The sequence below is a fragment of the Camellia sinensis genome, chromosome 4 (genome assembly GCF_055761805.1).
Source record: "Camellia sinensis isolate YWXY chromosome 4, ASM5576180v1, whole genome shotgun sequence".
In the NCBI taxonomy this organism is placed as follows: domain Eukaryota; kingdom Viridiplantae; phylum Streptophyta; class Magnoliopsida; order Ericales; family Theaceae; genus Camellia; species Camellia sinensis.
Window position 1 is genome coordinate 110,161,433 of NC_138964.1, and position 17,008 is coordinate 110,178,440.

Consider the following 17,008-nt stretch of genomic DNA (forward strand, 5'->3'; position numbering starts at 1 on the left):
GACCCTTCGCTCGAGCGAGCTCTTTGTTTTGGTCCGTCGCTCGAGCCAGGGTTTCTTCGATCGAGCGAGGATTGCGTTTTGTAGTCAGACCTGAGAGCAGAAGTTTTTGGCTCGAGCGAGCTTTTCTTCGCTCGAGCGAGTTAGTTCGTTCTTCGCTCGAGCGAGTGTTTCTTCGCTCGAGCGTGTGTCTGGTTACAGACCTGAGGGTTTGAGTTCTTCGCTCGAGCGAGATTTCTTTCGCTTGAGCGAGCTTTTGGGTTGTTGGCTCGATCAAGGCTTCCTTGGCTCGAGCGTAGCTTTTCTGTGTCTGATCGCTCGAGCGACCAAGTCTTCGCTCGAGCGAGCCTGTCAGGTTTAAATAGGCAGCAGCGTGTTTCAGATCAGTTTTTCATCCACTTTCAGACTCCAAAACCCTAGGTACGAGTTCTCTCTCCCTCTACACACCTTCTCTCTTAGGATTGATCTACTTAGAGTGAGTTTCTACCTTAGATCCTTTATTAAAAAGATAGAGTGGGTCGAGGGCTTCCATTTAATCTGAATTGTTGGTAGTTTGGAGCACTTTGGAGTTTGGGTCTTCATCTCCATCCTCTCTTTTGGGGCTATTTCTTTGAGGTAGGGATTTCCTAATCCATTCTGTAAGTTTTGTTCTTAGTTTTGGTATTTTGATATGTTGGGGATACTTTGGTAATTTTGGGAAAAACCCTAGTTGTATTAATAAATTAATTTGTATAATTAGTTTAAGGGAATTTGGTTAAATTCATGAAATTGAGGAATTCATTGATTAAATGGTGTGGTGAGATAATTTAAACCACTCGCCTAGTGAATTGTTGTTATATTTATTTCCTGTTTAGAAATAACTGTTTTGGGCTATCGGTGGAGGATAGTCGTGATTGTTGTAGACATTGCATGTGGATTAGGAATAACTGAAACTAATCACATTGGTTAAGTCATTAATTTGGACTATTGCATTAATACAGAAAATACGTGTATTGATTGAGCATTGCATTTGCATACATTGTTTTGTGTGGGAGGAGATAGGGGATGTACTCCACGGTTTAGGGGAAGATAGGGGATGGACCTCTAAACCAGATTTTGTTTGGGAGGAGATAGGGGATGGACTCCATTAGCATCACTTTAATGTGTGCTTATTTATATAGAAGTGTTTTTATTGATACAGTACTAAAATGTGTATCAATCTGAAAGTATGAAGTGTTTTGATTTGAGCTTGAATCTCATTTGTTTGTTGACATTGGAAGAATGTGAATATAATATATATATAATTCACTATTGTAAGTTTGGCCAGGTTCTGAGCCATATTGATAATGTTGGAAAGTGAAACGTGTCGTTGACAATAGTGTCATGAGATTGGATAATGATGTAATTGATTATCTTGGTTAACCATCTATTGAATGCTATTGCTTTATTCAATGCTTATATTTGGTTTAGTATATTTCTACTGGGCTGTGGCTCACCCTATATGGGAACATCATTTTCAGGTTCAGGTGATAAGCTACCTCCAAGGACATAGCTTGGAAGGACTTGGATTTTGAAGATTATTTTCAGTTATTTGCATTCATTTGTTAGTGCATGTAAACACACAAGCCTAGGGCTTTATTTGTATTTGAGTTAGAACTCATACTTTTGTGTCCAAGTGTTGGCTTGGAAAGATGTAAGCCTGTAGGGCATTTAATTTGATGTTACATGTAATGCTTTTGTTTAGTAAGACTCTGATGAATATTATAATGAACTGTTTCCTTTTTAACATTGCATGTTGATGTTATATATATTTAATGGGTTTATTTTCGAGGGCGTTACAATCAGATAGCAAATTATATGTATAAATGAAAGCAAAAAGATTATACACAACACAAGCCAGTCAAGTCTAATTCATTATTAGGAGCAATAGAGAGAGCTAAAGAATCAATTAACTTGGCCAATACAAAAAGGCCCTACCCCAATACCAATTGTAAGGATTTGAAGAGCAAATGTTGCAGCAACAGCAACAGGTGCAAGCACACATTCCAGAACAACAGAAAAGCACCCAGTTTCCTGCAAAGCCATGACAAACTCAACAACCTGCAGAAAAATAAATCCATCTTATGAGGAAATCTCTTATAGCAATCCCGGGTTTACCCTTGTTGTACAGTGATCTGGACATGTGTCCGTGGATGTTGGTAGTTGTTTATTATCTTGTTTGCATCCTCTTTTCTTTGTCTATTGAGTTATGGGATGTGTTGGGCAGGTTTGTTACAGGTTGGTTGTGTTTGGGAGCCTAGTGTTGCTGCCCAGATTTTTGGACCTTCGCTCGAGCGAGGATTTTGTCGCTCAAGCGAGAGTTGAGTTTGTGTCTGGTGGGTCGAGCCAGAGTGGCTTCGCTCGAGCGAGCGCTTGCACCTAGTTCTGGACCTGAGAGTTGTGTTTTCTGGCTCGAGCGAGCTTTTCTTGGCTCGAGCGGTCTGGTCTGTTCTTCGCTCGAGCGAGCGGTTTGTCGCTCGAGCGTGCTTCTGGTTGCAGACCTGAAGGGTCGAGTTGTTGGCTCGAGCGAGCAATCTTTGGCTCGAGCGTACTTTTGAGTTTTTGGCTCGAGCGAGAGTTCCTTGGCTCGAGCGAGAATTTCTGTGTCTGGTCTCTCGAGCGACCAAGTCTTCGCTCGAGCGAAAGTGTGTTATATCAGCGGACAGTAGCGATTTTAAACATCACTTTTTCATTTCTTTTTGATCTAAACTTAGATCCGAGACCCTCTCTGTCTAAACTTACACTCTCTCTATGATTTGATCTCCCTAGGGTGTGAATCTAGCCTAGAGCCTTTGTTAAAAGATAGAGGGCGTTGAGAGCTTTGTTTTAATCTGAAAAAGTTTGGATTTGGAGCACGTTGGTCTTTGAGTCTTCATCTCCTTTTGGGCTCAAATTTCGAGGTAGGGATATCCTACTCCTCTCTATGGATTCTGTCTTTAAATTTTGGTATTTTGAGATGTTGGGGTTGGTTTGGTAATTTGGTGAAAGTTAGGGGCTTTTTGTGTAATTTTACAAAGGTTGGGGTTTTATACATAATAAACCTAGATGCATGTTTGGCTTAGAGAATAAATGTTAAATCATTGATAAAATGGGACCTAAGGGTTGAAATGGTAATTATGGAATTGACCTAATTACATTGTTTGATTAATTGGGATAATTAATTGGGAAATGAGGAAATGTTGATTGAATATCCATTGTGCATTTATTTTCTGTTTAGAAATAACTGCTTTGGGCTATCGATGGAGGATAGTCGTGATTGTTGTAGACAATGCATGATGATTAGGCAAACTGAAACTAATCAATGGAATGTGTCATGGAATATGATGGTTGATAGAATACATTAACTGTATGTAATGAGTGTTTGTATATAGAACCAATGTGTTTGTATACGTTATGTGTAGAGGAGGAGATGGGGGATGTACTCCGCGGTTTAGGGGAAGATAGGAGATGTACCTCTAAACCGGTTAGTGTTGGGAGAAGATAGGGGATGAACTCCGTAGATAGAGCTCATATGCTTGTCTAGAAAAGTGAAGATAGAGCTCATATGCTTATCTTTGTGAAGTGTGGATATAGCTTATAGGCTTATCTGTGGATATTGTTGTTATACATATCTGTTGTAGAGTGTGGATATTGCTTATGTGCTTATCTGTGGATATTGTGGTTATATATATCTGTTGTAAAATGTGGATATAGCTTATATGCTTATTTGTGGAAAAAGAGAAAAATGAAAGGTAACTTGGACTTATTAGTCGTATGACATAAATTTGTGATTTATGTGAATGTAGCGGTGTTGACCATCTATCAATTGCTAATATTTTAGTCATTGTTCATGGTTGGTTTAGTGTATTTCTACTGGGCTGTGGCTCACTCTATATGGGAATATCATTTTCAGGTACAGGGAGCATGCCACCTCCAAGGACATAGCTTGGGAGGCTAGAGGCAGACACACTGGTGTCGTTTTTACTTTTTGATGTATTACATGTAAATTCAAGCCAAGGGCTTAATGTGTATGAGTTAGTACTCTTTTTGTTGTAACCAAGTGTTAACTTGGAAAGCTGTAAGCCCGTAGGGCATTTGCTTTTGTTGTTAACATGTAATACCTTTTGTAATGAAACTCCGATATATGAAAGAATACGGAACTTTGGGAATCAATGCATGTCTTATTTAATGTGTTTAATGCTTTTAATTTGGGGGTGTTACAACTTGCTATCAGAGCGTACCGGGTTCGAATACTTTGGGTACGTGGGAAGTGATTAGGATCACAATGGGTTTGTCTCGCTTGATAGAGACTTAGATGTAGTATCATATGCTATGTGCTTACTTGATAACATGTTTATGTGATTATGTGGGTATGGGATTTAATTTCTGGGATGTTGATTGGATCCTTGGATTTCTGGGAGTCTTGTTGGAAAGGCACTTGATCAATGCTGTTTCTAACTAGAACTCTAGTAATGCCTCGGGACTATCATTATCCGGAAATGAAATTCATAAGTGCTTATGTGTTTATGTGCTTATGTGGAGTGAATTACTGTTGTCCATGCATTAGGACGTGAGTGTTTAGTTTCGGCACATTTATGAGTGTGCTAATGTTCTGTGTTACCTTTATTAGGATGTCAGGACGAGGAAGAGGTGCTAGGTGTGGTAGACCTGCGAGGCAGGAAGTACCGTTACAGGGTGAGATTCCGGCAGTGCAGGAGGGAGTTGGCCAGGCCAATGTGGCCGAGCCAGTGGGTCAGCAGGCCATGGGTGCTTTGGCCAGAGAGATAGCAGGAGCTTTGGGTATTCTCAGAGCAGGGAATCAGGCAGCTGAGGCAGGGCCTTCCTTCTTGAAGAGGGAGTTTTTCCGGTCTAATTCGGATGAGTTTGTCGGGGATCCGAAGGAGCCACTGAAGGCTGATGAGTGGCTAGAGCAAATAAGTAAGACGTTCGAGATGCTTGGCATTGAGGACGGAGCACTGAAAGTGACCTTGGCATCCTTCCAACTAAAGGGAGATGCGGGTCAATGGTGGAAGTATGAGAAGGCTCGTGTTGGTGGTACTTGGGAGGCGTTTATAAATGCTTTTCAGGAGAGGTTTTTGTCTGCTGCAGCTAGGGAGAAGCTGAGGGTTCAGTTTAGCCAGCTTAATCAGCAGGGCTTGTCAGTGGCCGAGTTTGAGGCTACCTTTACTAGTTTGTCCAGGTTTGCACCTGCACTGGTGGCGTCTGAGGAACGCCGTTGCTATGAGTTTGAGCGGAAGTTGAGGCGGGGCCTCAAGCTGAGAGTTGGTGGGTCTTACATCCGAGAGTATAGACACCTGGTAGATGCAGCTGCTCATATGGAGATTATGATGCAGGAGGAGGATGAGGGGCAGAGAGCCTCCAAGAGGAGCCAAGATGGTCAAAGTGATGGCAGGAGGCAGAGGGGTTCTAACCCTCAGCAGTCGCAGGGTGGTGTGGCTAGATCGACCTTCCCAGTGCCGAGTGCGGGCTCCGGGAGAGGTGGTCAGGGAGAATTCACCTGTTATAAGTGTGGCCAGCTGGGTCACAAGGTTTCTGTTTGCCCGCTGAAGGGTGGAGGTCAGAGAGCTGCTTCTTCTTCAGCTAGACCTCAGAGTCAGAGTTTGGGCAGGGGGCTGCCCTTGTCTTGTTATCAGTGTGGACAGCCGGGGCACCTGAAGAGGTTTTGCCCACAGTTGAGTGCCACTTCGGGAGCGTCTGGTTCTAGGCAGACGTAGGGTTTTCAGCCAGCTCAGTCTATGCAGGCCTCGAGGGCCAATCCGGGAGCTTCGTCATCCCAGTCTGTGCAGCAGTCTTTTGCTCCGAGAGGTGAGCAGGTAGACCAGGGGCCTACGGGGCGCGTGTATGCTGTTACCGCGCAGGATTTAGTACCGGCTCCATCAGTAGTGAGAGGTACTTTTCTGTTTTGCAACTCGGTTGCTAGTGTGTTGATAGACACGGGTGCATCTCATTCTTTTGTGTCTGCTGCATTTGCATCTGTTTTGGAATTGGAGTTAGCACAGTTAGCATCTCCTATTTGTGTGGTATCGCCTTTGGGTGGTGAGTTGATCCTGAAACAGGGTGTTAGAGGATGTGATATAGAAGTCGCCGACTATAGGCTTGCTTTTCCGTTTGTTGTCATGCCCATGAAGGGTTTTGATGTTATTTTGGGTATGGACTGGCTATCGTCATACCGGGCTGTTATCGATTGCTACCGCCAGAGGGTCACGTTATGTACCTTAAGCGGGGAGTGGTTCCATTTCTTGGGAGACTGGGTTGGTTGTGTATTGCCACCGGGGTATGATTCGCGAGGGCGAAGTGAACTTAGTGGTCTACTTGCTAGCTTTGAGAGTAGTGAGTGTGGTGAGATCCAGCTTGTGTTGCCGAGGGTGGTTTGTGAGTATTCGGATGTCTTTCCCGAAGATCTTGTTAGTTTGCCACCTCATCGAGAGATAGAGTTCTCTATTGATTTAGTGCCTGGTACGGCGCCGATTTCTATGGTACCTTACCATTTTGCTCCAGCAGAGTTGGTTGAGTTGAAAGTTCAGCTCCAGGAATTGCTCGATAAGGGCTTTGTTCGCCCTAGTGTTTCGCCGTGGGGAGCGCCGGCCCTCTTTGTTAAAAAGAAAGATGGTGCCTTGAGATTGTGTATTGATTACCGGAAGTTGAATCGGGCTACGGTTAAGAATAAATACCCTATGCCCCGTATAGATGATTTGTTTGACCAGTTGAAGGGTTCCCGTTGTTTCTCTAAGATAGACTTGAGATCGGGTTACCACCAGTTGAGGGTCAGGGAAGAGGATATTCTGAAAACGGCATTCCGTACACGGTATGGCCATTATGAGTTTCTGGTGATGCCATTTGGGCTTACCAACGCACCGGCAGTCTTTATGGACTTGATGAACCGGATTTTCCGGGAGTTCTTAGACCAATTTGTAGTTGTCTTCGTGGACGACATTCTTATCTATTCACCTTCAGAGGAGGAGCACGAGGAACACTTGAGAGTGGTGCTTGAGTTGCTTAGAGCCCATAGGCTGTATGCCAAATTTGGGAAGTGTGAGTTCTGGCTGAGGGAAGTCAAATTCTTAGGCCATGTGGTATCCGGGGAAGGGGCGTCTGTTGATACATCCAAGGTTGAGGCAGTGCAAGATTGGGCACAGCCTAAGAGTGTGTTTGAGATCCGCAGTTTTCTGGGGTTAGCTGGGTATTACCGTCGGTTTGTGAAAGATTTCTCCAGGTTAGCGTCACCGTTGACTAGACTGACTCGGAAGGGGGTCAAGTTTGTGTGGAGTGAGACTTGTGAAAAGTCGTTTCAAGAGCTGAAAGTTAGATTGACCACCGCTCCAGTGTTGATTATTCCGGAGAGAGGGTTGGGTTATGCGGTTTATTGTGATGCCTCACGAGAAGGTTTGGGTTGTGTGTTGATGCAGGAGGGGAAAGTGGTAGCTTATGGCTCACGTCAGTTGAAAATACATGAGAAGAATTACCCCACACACGACCTAGAGTTAGCGGCTGTGATCTTTGCCTTGAAAATCTGGAGGCACTACCTTTATGGTGAGAGGTTCGAGGTATTCTCGGACCACAAGAGTTTGAAGTATCTGTTTACACAGAGAGACTTGAATTTAAGGCAGAGGAGGTGGATGGAGTTCATCGAGGATTATGATTTTGAGTTGCATTATCATCCGGGAAAGGCCAATGTTGTGGCCGATGCCCTTAGTAGGAAGACCATTAGTGATGTAGCTTGTATAGCCATCCGGGAATGGGAGATGTTGGGAGCACTTAATGAGTTTGATTTGCTATTGCGCGAATCTGTTGAGGCTGCGGCCTTGTTTTCTGTTGTTGCGCAGCCTACACTTGTGTTTAGAGTGTTAGAGGCACAGTGAGGTGACCTTGAGGTAGAATCCCTCCAAGAGAAGATCTCTAGTGGGAAGGTTGAGAAAGGTTTGACGGTGTATCCCGACCAGAGTGTGAGATATCGAGACCGTTTGTTTGTACCGGAGTCTTGCCGAGAGGAAGTACTCCGAGAGTTTCATCATTCGCGCCTTGCGGTGCATCCGGGAGGTACTAAGATGTATCAGGATTTGGGTCGCCAGTTTTGGTGGCGGGGTATGAAGAGAGATGTGGCGGTTTTCGTGTCGAAGTGCCTTACTTGCCAGCAAGTGAAGGTCGAGCATCAGAGGCCAGCGGGTTTGTTGCAACCCTTGCCTATTGTCGAGTGGAAGTGGGAGCATATCACTATGGACTTCGTTGTAGGTCTTCCGAGGACGCAGCGGGGTAGTGATGCTATTTGGGTGGTTGTAGACCGGTTGACTAAGTCGGCGCACTTTGTTCCTATGCGCGTGAGAGATTCGGTGGATCATCTAGCCGATTTGTATATTCGGGACGTAGTGAGATTGCACGGGGTCCCAGTGACGATTGTCTCAGATAGAGATCCTCGTTTTACTGCTAGGTTGTGGCAGAGTTTGCAGAGTGCCTTGGGCACTAAGTTGACCTTTAGTACGGCCTATCATCCTCAGACTGACGGGGAGTCTGAGCGTACTATTCAGATCCTCGAGGATATGCTTCGGGGTTGTGTCCTGGATTTCAATGGGACGTGGGAGAGGCACTTGCCCTTGGTAGAGTTTGCCTACAACAACAGTTTTCAGTCTAGCATCGGTATGGCACCGTTTGAGGCCTTGTATGGCCGACCGTGTAGGTCTCCAGTTTGTCGGGCCGAGGTGGGTGATGCACCTTTGTTGGGTCCGGAGTTGGTTAGGGAGACGACGGAGAAAGTTGAGCTTATCCGTAGGAGGCTTGTTACAGCCCAGAGTCGGCAGAAATCTTATGCTGACCGTAGAAGGAGGCCTTTGGCGTTTGAGGTAGGTGATCATGTCTTTCTGAAGATATCACCTAAGCGAGGCTTGATGAGATTTGGGAAGAGTGGGAAGTGATCCCCTCGGTTTATTGGTCCTTTTGAGATCCTTGAGAGGATAGGTGAGGTTGCTTATCGGTTAGCCTTACCGCCGCAGTCGTCCGGAGTGCATGACGTGTTTCATGTGAGTATGCTTCGGAAGTATGAGCCAGATCCATCACATGTGTTGGATTGGACTGATTTAGAGGTAGATGAGGATGCCTCGTATGAGGAGAGACCGGTTCGGGTCTTGGATAGGCGGGATCAGGTCCTGCGTGGCAAGACCATTTCTTTGGTGAAAGTCTTGTGGAACCACCACGGAGTGGAGGAGGCCACTTGGGAACGTGAGTTGGAAGTCCGTGAAAAATATCCGGACTTGTTTGTTGATATGTAATATTGTGTTTAAATTTTGAACTGTTATTGACTTAAGAGCTTTCCTATATGTCTTAAGTTGTAAAACATTGAAAATGTTTTGGTTATTGGAAGTATGTTTTAGAACTTGCCTCATATGGAAGTTGAAAGTGACACTATATGTGTTGAATGTATTGTTGAAATTGGAAAGATAATGCGTAATGGAATGCATGTTGAAAGTACATATGTTGTTTACATATTGTGTAATGTCTCTTGTTAAAGGGATGGGATGACCGGTAATGGGTCGAATTATTGAATGTTAAAGTGTAACATTGTTTAAAATGGAGAAGAACTTGCTTTTGAAAACTTGTGCTTAATTTCGGGGGCGAAATTCTTTAAGGGGGGGAGGTTATAGCGATCCCGGGTTTACCCTTGTTGTACAGTGATCCGGACATGTGTCCGTGGATGTTGGTAGTTGTTTATTATCTTGTTTGCATCCTCTTTTCTTTGTCTATTGAGTTATGGGATGTGTTGGGCAGGTTTGTTACAGGTTGGTTGTGTTTGGGAGCCTAGTGTTGCTGCCCAGATTTTTGGACCTTCGCTCGAGCGAGAGTTGAGTTTGTGTCTGGTGGGTCGAGCCAGAGTGGCTTCGCTCGAGCGAGCGCTTGCACCTGGTTCTGGACCTGAGAGTTGTGTTTTCTGGCTCGAGCGAGCTTTTCTTGGCTCGAGCGGTCTGGTCTGTTCTTCGCTCGAGCGAGCGGTTTGTCGCTCGAGCGTGCTTCTGGTTGGAAACCTGAAGGGTCGAGTTGTTTGCTCGAGCGAGCAATCTTTGGCTCGAGCGCACTTTTGAGTTTTTGGCTCGAGCGAGAGTTCCTTGGCTCGAGCGAGAATTTCTGTGTCTGGTCGCTCGAGCGAAAGTGTGTTATATCAGCGGACAGTAGCGATTTTAAACATCACTTTTTCATTTCTTTTTTATCTAAACTTAGATCCGAGACCCTCTCTCTCTAAACTTACACTCTCTCTAAGATTTGATCTCCCTAGGGTGTTAATCTAGCCTAGAGCCTTTGTTAAAAGATAGAGGGCGTTGAGAGCTTTGTTTTAATCTGAAAAAGTTTGGATTTGGAGCACGTTGGTCTTTGAGTCTTCATCTCCTTTTGGGCTCAAATTTCGAGGTAGGGATATCCTACTCCTCTCTATGGATTCTGTCTTTAAATTTTGGTATTTTGAGATGTTGGGGTTGGTTTGGTAATTTGGTGAAAGTTAGGGGCTTTTTGTGTAATTTTACAAAGGTTGGGGTTTTATACATAATAAACCTAGATGCATGTTTGGCTTAGAGAATAAATGTTAAATCATTGATAAAATGGGACCTAAGGGTTGAAATGGTAATTATGGAATTGACCTAATTACATTGTTTGATTAATTGGGATAATTAATTGGGAAATGAGGAAATGTTGATTGAATATCCATTGTGCATTTATTTTCTGTTTAGAAATAACTGCTTTGGGCTATTGGTGGAGGATAGTCGTGATTGTTGTAGACAATGCATGATGATTAGGCAAACTGAAACTAATCAATGGAATGTGTCATGAAATATGATGGTTGATAGAATACATTAACTGTATGTAATGAGTGTTTGTATATAGAACCAATGTGTTTGTATACGTTATGTGTAGAGGAGGAGATGGGGGATGTACTCCGCGGTTTAGGGGAAGATAGGGGATGTACCTCTAAACCGGTTAGTGTTGGGAGAAGATAGTGGATGAACTCCGTAGATAGAGCTCATATGCTTGTCTAGAAAAGTGAAGATAGAGCTCATATGCTTATCTTTGTGAAGTGTGGATATAGCTTATAGGCTTATCTGTGGATATTGTTGTTATACATATCTGTTGTAGAGTGTGGATATTGCTTATGTGCTTATCTGTGGATATTGTGGTTATATATATATCTGTTGTAAAATGTGGATATAGCTTATATGCTTATTTGTTGAAAAAGGGAAAAATGAAAGGTAACTTGGACTTATTAGTCGTATGACATAAATTTGTGATTTATGTGAATGTAGCGGTGTTGACCATCTATCAATTGCTAATATTTTAGTCATTGTTCATGGTTGGTTTAGTGTATTTCTACTGGGCTGTGGCTCACCCTATATGGGAATATCATTTTCAGGTACAGGGAGCATGCCACCTCCAAGGACATAGCTTGGGAGGCTAGAGGCAGACACACTGGTGTCGTTTTTACTTTTTGATGTATTACATGTAAATTCAAGCCAAGGGCTTAATGTGTATGAGTTAGTACTCTTTTTGTTGTAACCAAGTGTTAACTTGGAAAGCTGTAAGCCCGTAGGGCATTTGCTTTTGTTGTTAACATGTAATACCTTTTGTAATGAAACTCCGATATATGAAAGAATACGGAACTTTGGGAATCAATGCATGTCTTATTTAATGTGTTTAATGCTTTTAATTTGGGGGTGTTACATCTCTTCTTCAAAGCTTGCAAACTTATGAATTTTGTTTGGAAAATATTTAATAGTGGTAGGGTCATAACAGTTTTATGCACTCTACATTACTCAACAAATTCAAAATTGACAAAAGCTACCGAAAATTGGGAAAAAAATGAAGAAAGAATATAACAAGAAAAGAAAATGAAAAAAGATAGTGTATACCCAAATTGACATGGACATCATCATCCACTTTGACATAGAAATCAACATCCCATTTTGCAACAGCAGTGGAGAAGAAAATTTTGGTTTTTGCTGACAATTCATGATACCCTTCAACGTGCTCCTGCAAGACAACATGACTCTTGAGCACCAAGATTGAGAAAAAAATTTGTGACTTGTCCACAATAGTTTTTGTACATACAAGCTCTGTGCATCTTTACCAGCTTGAGGAAGTCCTTATGCTGAGAATCTTCTGAATCAATAGCTCGATCTAGTATGCTGTTAGATGTTGCACTGCACCAATCAAAACAATTGGAATTTAACATAATTCTCAATTATACACACAGGTGCCCTATATGATGCAAATATATTGTAGCAAGAGCAAAAGGTATGTATCTTCCATTTAGTAATATTATACTATTCGAATGGATCTGCGTTGGTTTGAGTTAGGACCTGCTTTTTCTAAACCCCAAATTAAAAAGACCTCTATTTCTCAAATGAATTAGACTATTTGAAATCTAGAAAACAAATAATTTTTGGGTATTGATGGTTTAGATTTAAAATCAATACATAGGAGAAAGGGTTAAGGTTAATTTAAACTTAGTTTGGTAGGCTTTTGGGGCTAAAATGTGCAATTTGAGGGCATTATAAACAATAACCCTCAAATAGTAATTGGGGTAATTTAGACACATGAGGAGAAGAAGGGGGGAAGAAGTGTCTCGCCCTCGTCACAAGGTTTAGGAAATTCATACAACCACAACCTCAAATCCTCATAACTCAACTCTCCACTAAAAACTGAAGATTATCTACAAATCCATAGGATGCTACATTCTCCAAATTCTACAAAAAAACAATGACTTCAAAATTTGGAAATTAAAAATTTTTAACCAACTAAAATATTTTAGAACTAATAACGACTCTATAAAAGATCTAATAACATTATTTAAAGCATGGTAGTAAGAGAATAGTAGTCTATTATTCACATATTGAAGCTTTCATTGTCTAAAAAGAATATATTGGTCCCAACTGTGTCCTTTTCTCGTAGCAGTTACTTAGAAAGTCACATGATCAATCATGTTCAATAATCAAAGTTTCTATAGGGCATGATCATGCATGAATTATTTCAATCAATGTATCACCCATTAAGCTACTCCAATATTTTTATAGAAGTACCCATGTTGATTCTAGTCTTTCCAATTTTTTATGCTCATTCAACCAAATATCCTCATAAATCCCTTTCACTCTTTTCCATTTTTTATTCTCTTTCGGCTATAACTCATTTCATTATATCTCATCTAACACCAATGTTTCTTGCCTTTCCAACATTTGCTCTATGGCATTTAGGTCATTCTGTCACTATTCAACATAAATTTTCTTGTTTTCTGGCAAGTATAAATTCTCTTTAAATTTGCTGCTTTTATCATTATTTAAAGCACTTAAGGTGAAAATCAAACGTTAACTATCCACCTAAAATCCAAGGGAATATCCTCCCTTAAGATGCAAAATCAAACTTTAGCTGTCCACCTCATACCCTTGAGAAAATCCTCTTCAAGTACTGTCTTCTTTCACGTGATTATGCTAAGGCTCCTAAGACAATAATTTACAGCATCTACATACCAGTTAAGAAACAGATGCGGAACACAATCAGAAGAGAGGAAACAACTTTAGAATTTTAAACGAAGCAACCCTTGGAACCTTGTTTGGTCAAGTATGTTTTAATTAATTTTCATGGACTATAATTTACAGCATCTACATATGACAAAATAATTGCTGCCTATAAATTTTATTGCATTTTTAAATTTCTACAACTTATAAATCTAAAAATCAAGTTAATTCAACTCGTTTCTGTGTACAAAAACCTCCAAACTTTCCCTAACCTTCTTAAATCCTAGAACTACAAGTTCACCTTATTCAAACCAACCGTGATTTCAACCATATGGAGCAGTGATCAAAGTTTCCTTCCTAGTGCAACTTTACATAAATTTGACATCAAAGTCCACGGGAGAGTGCTTCTTGTACTTGTCCACCAACACCAACGTGGACTGAAGATCAATTAAGATTTAGTTCACCTGACCAATTGATTCATTGGCCAAATAGTTCTGCAGTTCTTAGATATACAAACAAACATCTTCATGGTAATTTAGTTTGTCTTTTTCTAGTCTCATCAAAGAACATCACAGCACATAAAAGTAAATTACCTTGCAGCATGTGGTAAAGATTATTTGTGCTTGTGCTATGACTATGGTTGTTGACCACCAATGGAATGGAAATACAGTAAGCAAAGAATAATCTAAAACTTGTTCATTCTCATAACAAGTGTACATCACAAAACTTCCTGGATATTCTATTTTAATTTTTAAAGGCAATTAATGTGATAATGATACATTTATTTTTTTAACAACGTCTATTGTTACACAAGTAGGAGTTGACTTTTGACAAATCTATATCAAGGAAAAGTAATGGATCCAACTTCAAAAAATTAATAATGAGATCATATTGCCCGAAGAACGCCTATTGTTTTCAAATTATACTAAACTAACCAACTTGTGAGAAAATGCAGACAAGAGATTTACCTATGGCCGATCATGAACTGGATGATAATTCCCTTCTCTTGTTCCAATTGAAGAAGTCTCTCTCCTAATCAAGCCCAAAAAGCTAGTCCAGGAAAGCCATGAAATGAAGATATAGTAGGACATACACACAAAGACAATATCAAATTATCACCTTGAGGCATCCAAGTTTGTCTAATCGAATCACGCATGTTCCTACTACTAAAAGCAGTATTAATTCCAATAACTGTGAAAGCCTTCTTCCTTGGCAAGCCCTCATGAGTCAATTCAGAGATGTGAGTGAACTCATCAGATCTCCTCATCGCTTGAGAACTTCGAGTAGCAGCCACCTTCATCTGAAGCATTGAAATCGACTTGTCTAGTGATTTATCAGACCTCCGAAAAAACTGAATTATCAATACAAACTTCAATTGATCCAGTAAACACACACAAGAAAAAATACGAAGTATGACGAGTTTCAAACTCACTAAATCATTCAATATAGAGAAGCGTGTAGAGATCAGTTAGGGTTTGAGATCAATTGCTTGAAAATGCATTTGGCTTGTAGTCTACATTTCCATGGCTCTCACCAAACCCTAACTTCAAATAAAATGATGAATTCGAAGCTTTTGGGAAAAAATGATCGAGAGACAGAGAAAAATTGATCAATTGGGAGAGAAAGTGAATGACATACATTGTAAGGTCATGCGAAGTCGCGCGATCGATGAAGGCAATGCTTGAAGAGAGCTTGAGAGCTCGCACGCAGAGAGAGAGAGAGAGAGAGAGAGAGAGAGGGTTTGGGGCAAAAACATGTACAGATAGAATGAGAGGAGTTTGTGAGAGTGGTGAACAAGGCTAAAATAATGTTTTTGAGTTTTTTTTTTATAGTTATTGTAAGTTTTTAAATAGTTTAAATAATTTTTTTTTAACTTTTTAAATTCAAATAATTTACATATATTTAGAAAAAAAATATTTTTTAATTTTAAAAAAAAAATCACTCAATTCAACAAAATATAAAATTTAATACATTTCATATATATTATATTTTTTTTTACAAAATTTTACTTTTTAGTTGTATTCAAATTAGGCAAATCTAAAAAGTAAAAAATAAATAAATTATTTCAAGAAGGGAAAATATCAAATAAAGGTAATTTTTTAAAAAATAATAATTACAAATTAGTGAGAAGCCATATAAATATTAATCATTTATAAACTTTTTCATGAATATGTAAATTTTTTCCCAAAATCCCATTGGGTGTAATTATCCCTTAAAAGAGACCCTAAATTATAAAATAATGTATAAATTATTTTTTACATTGTCCTCAATTAGGAAAATCTAAAGTGAGAATCTTGGTTGGAAATTGTTAGCTTTTTTCAAAACAAAAAAAAAAGAAAAAAAAAATTGTATTGAAATTTTTTTAATAAAATTTTTCACGACATGCTAATGGCTGCCGTGTAAAATTATAATATTTCACAACATAAATTGTATGTCGTCTTAAGTGCAAATATTTTACATCATATTTTTTGTATGCCATAAAAATATGCATTTTTTTACGGCATGCTTTTGCATGCCATAAAAAAAAATCGAATTGAATTTTTTATTTTATTTTATTATTATTTTTTTCCCAGAAATTTTCATGACATGTTAATGCATGCCATGTAAAGTTATAATATTTTACAACATAAAATGTTCGTCATTTTTAAGTGCAAATATTTTACAACATATTTTTTAAGTCGTGAAAATATACATTTTTTACGGCATACTTTTATATTCCATAAATATAGCGATTCTGGTCTCTCTTCCTTTGATTGTTGTATTCCGTACTTAGGTTCCATGGAGTTGGTGGTTGTGTATCTTGCTGTTATCCTTTAATTCCATGTGTTTGAGTTTTAGGATGTATTGGGCGTGTTTCGAACAAGTTGGTTGAGCTTTAGTCCCATTCCTTGTTGCCCAAATTTTTGGTGGTACGCTCGAGCGGGTCCCTTTGCGCTCAAGTGGAGTTTGATTTTTGGTTGTCTGCTCAAGCGGGCCTTATTACGCTCGAGCGGGGTTTTCACACTCTCAGCATTTTGTGCCTCTGCAAAACTTCTGCAAGTGTGTTTTTCACGCTCGAGCGGATTTCCTTACGCTCGAGCGGGTAGTTCATTGTCTGTAAAAGTTCTGGAAGGGGGGGATCTACGCTCGAGCGGCCTTCCCTTTGCGCTCGTGCGGGTGTGTTTTGCGGTTGTGTCTTAGCGCTCGAGCGGGAATCTTTACGCTCGAGCAGGTCCAGTTTTTGTGTTTGACGCTCGAGCATCCTATTCTCCGCTCGAGCGGGTCATACATATATCAGATCATAGCTGTGTCATTTTGCATCACTTTTCAACTTCCACTCTCTCTCTTACTTTTCCGAAAATCCATTTTTGAGAGCTTCTCTCACTACTTTCTTCCTTCTCTCTTAGGATTGATCTAGTATGAGTGATTTTCTACCCTTGGGCCTTTGTAAAAATTGGGTTGATCGTTGAGGGCTACATTTTGATCCGAGAATCTTGGGATTTGGAGCATTTTCGAGTTCTTTATCATCTCTT

The 17,008-nt window shown here is 40.5% G+C and overlaps 1 protein-coding gene across 1 annotated transcript; it reads right to left on the reverse strand.

Moving 5' to 3' along the window:
* Window positions 1-1,920: 1,920 nt before the first annotated feature.
* LOC145823963 (beta-1,3-galactosyltransferase 7-like) lies at window positions 1,921-14,841 on the reverse strand. Its single transcript, XM_082923541.1, has 5 exons — window positions 14,616-14,841; window positions 14,465-14,528; window positions 12,113-12,185; window positions 11,863-12,015; window positions 1,921-2,076 (listed from the first exon to the last, which is right to left on the reverse strand). Exons 1-5 carry the CDS (start codon window positions 14,803-14,805, stop codon window positions 1,921-1,923), a joined length of 636 nt encoding a protein of 211 aa, XP_082779667.1. The 5' UTR covers window positions 14,806-14,841.
* Window positions 14,842-17,008: the final 2,167 nt, after the last annotated feature.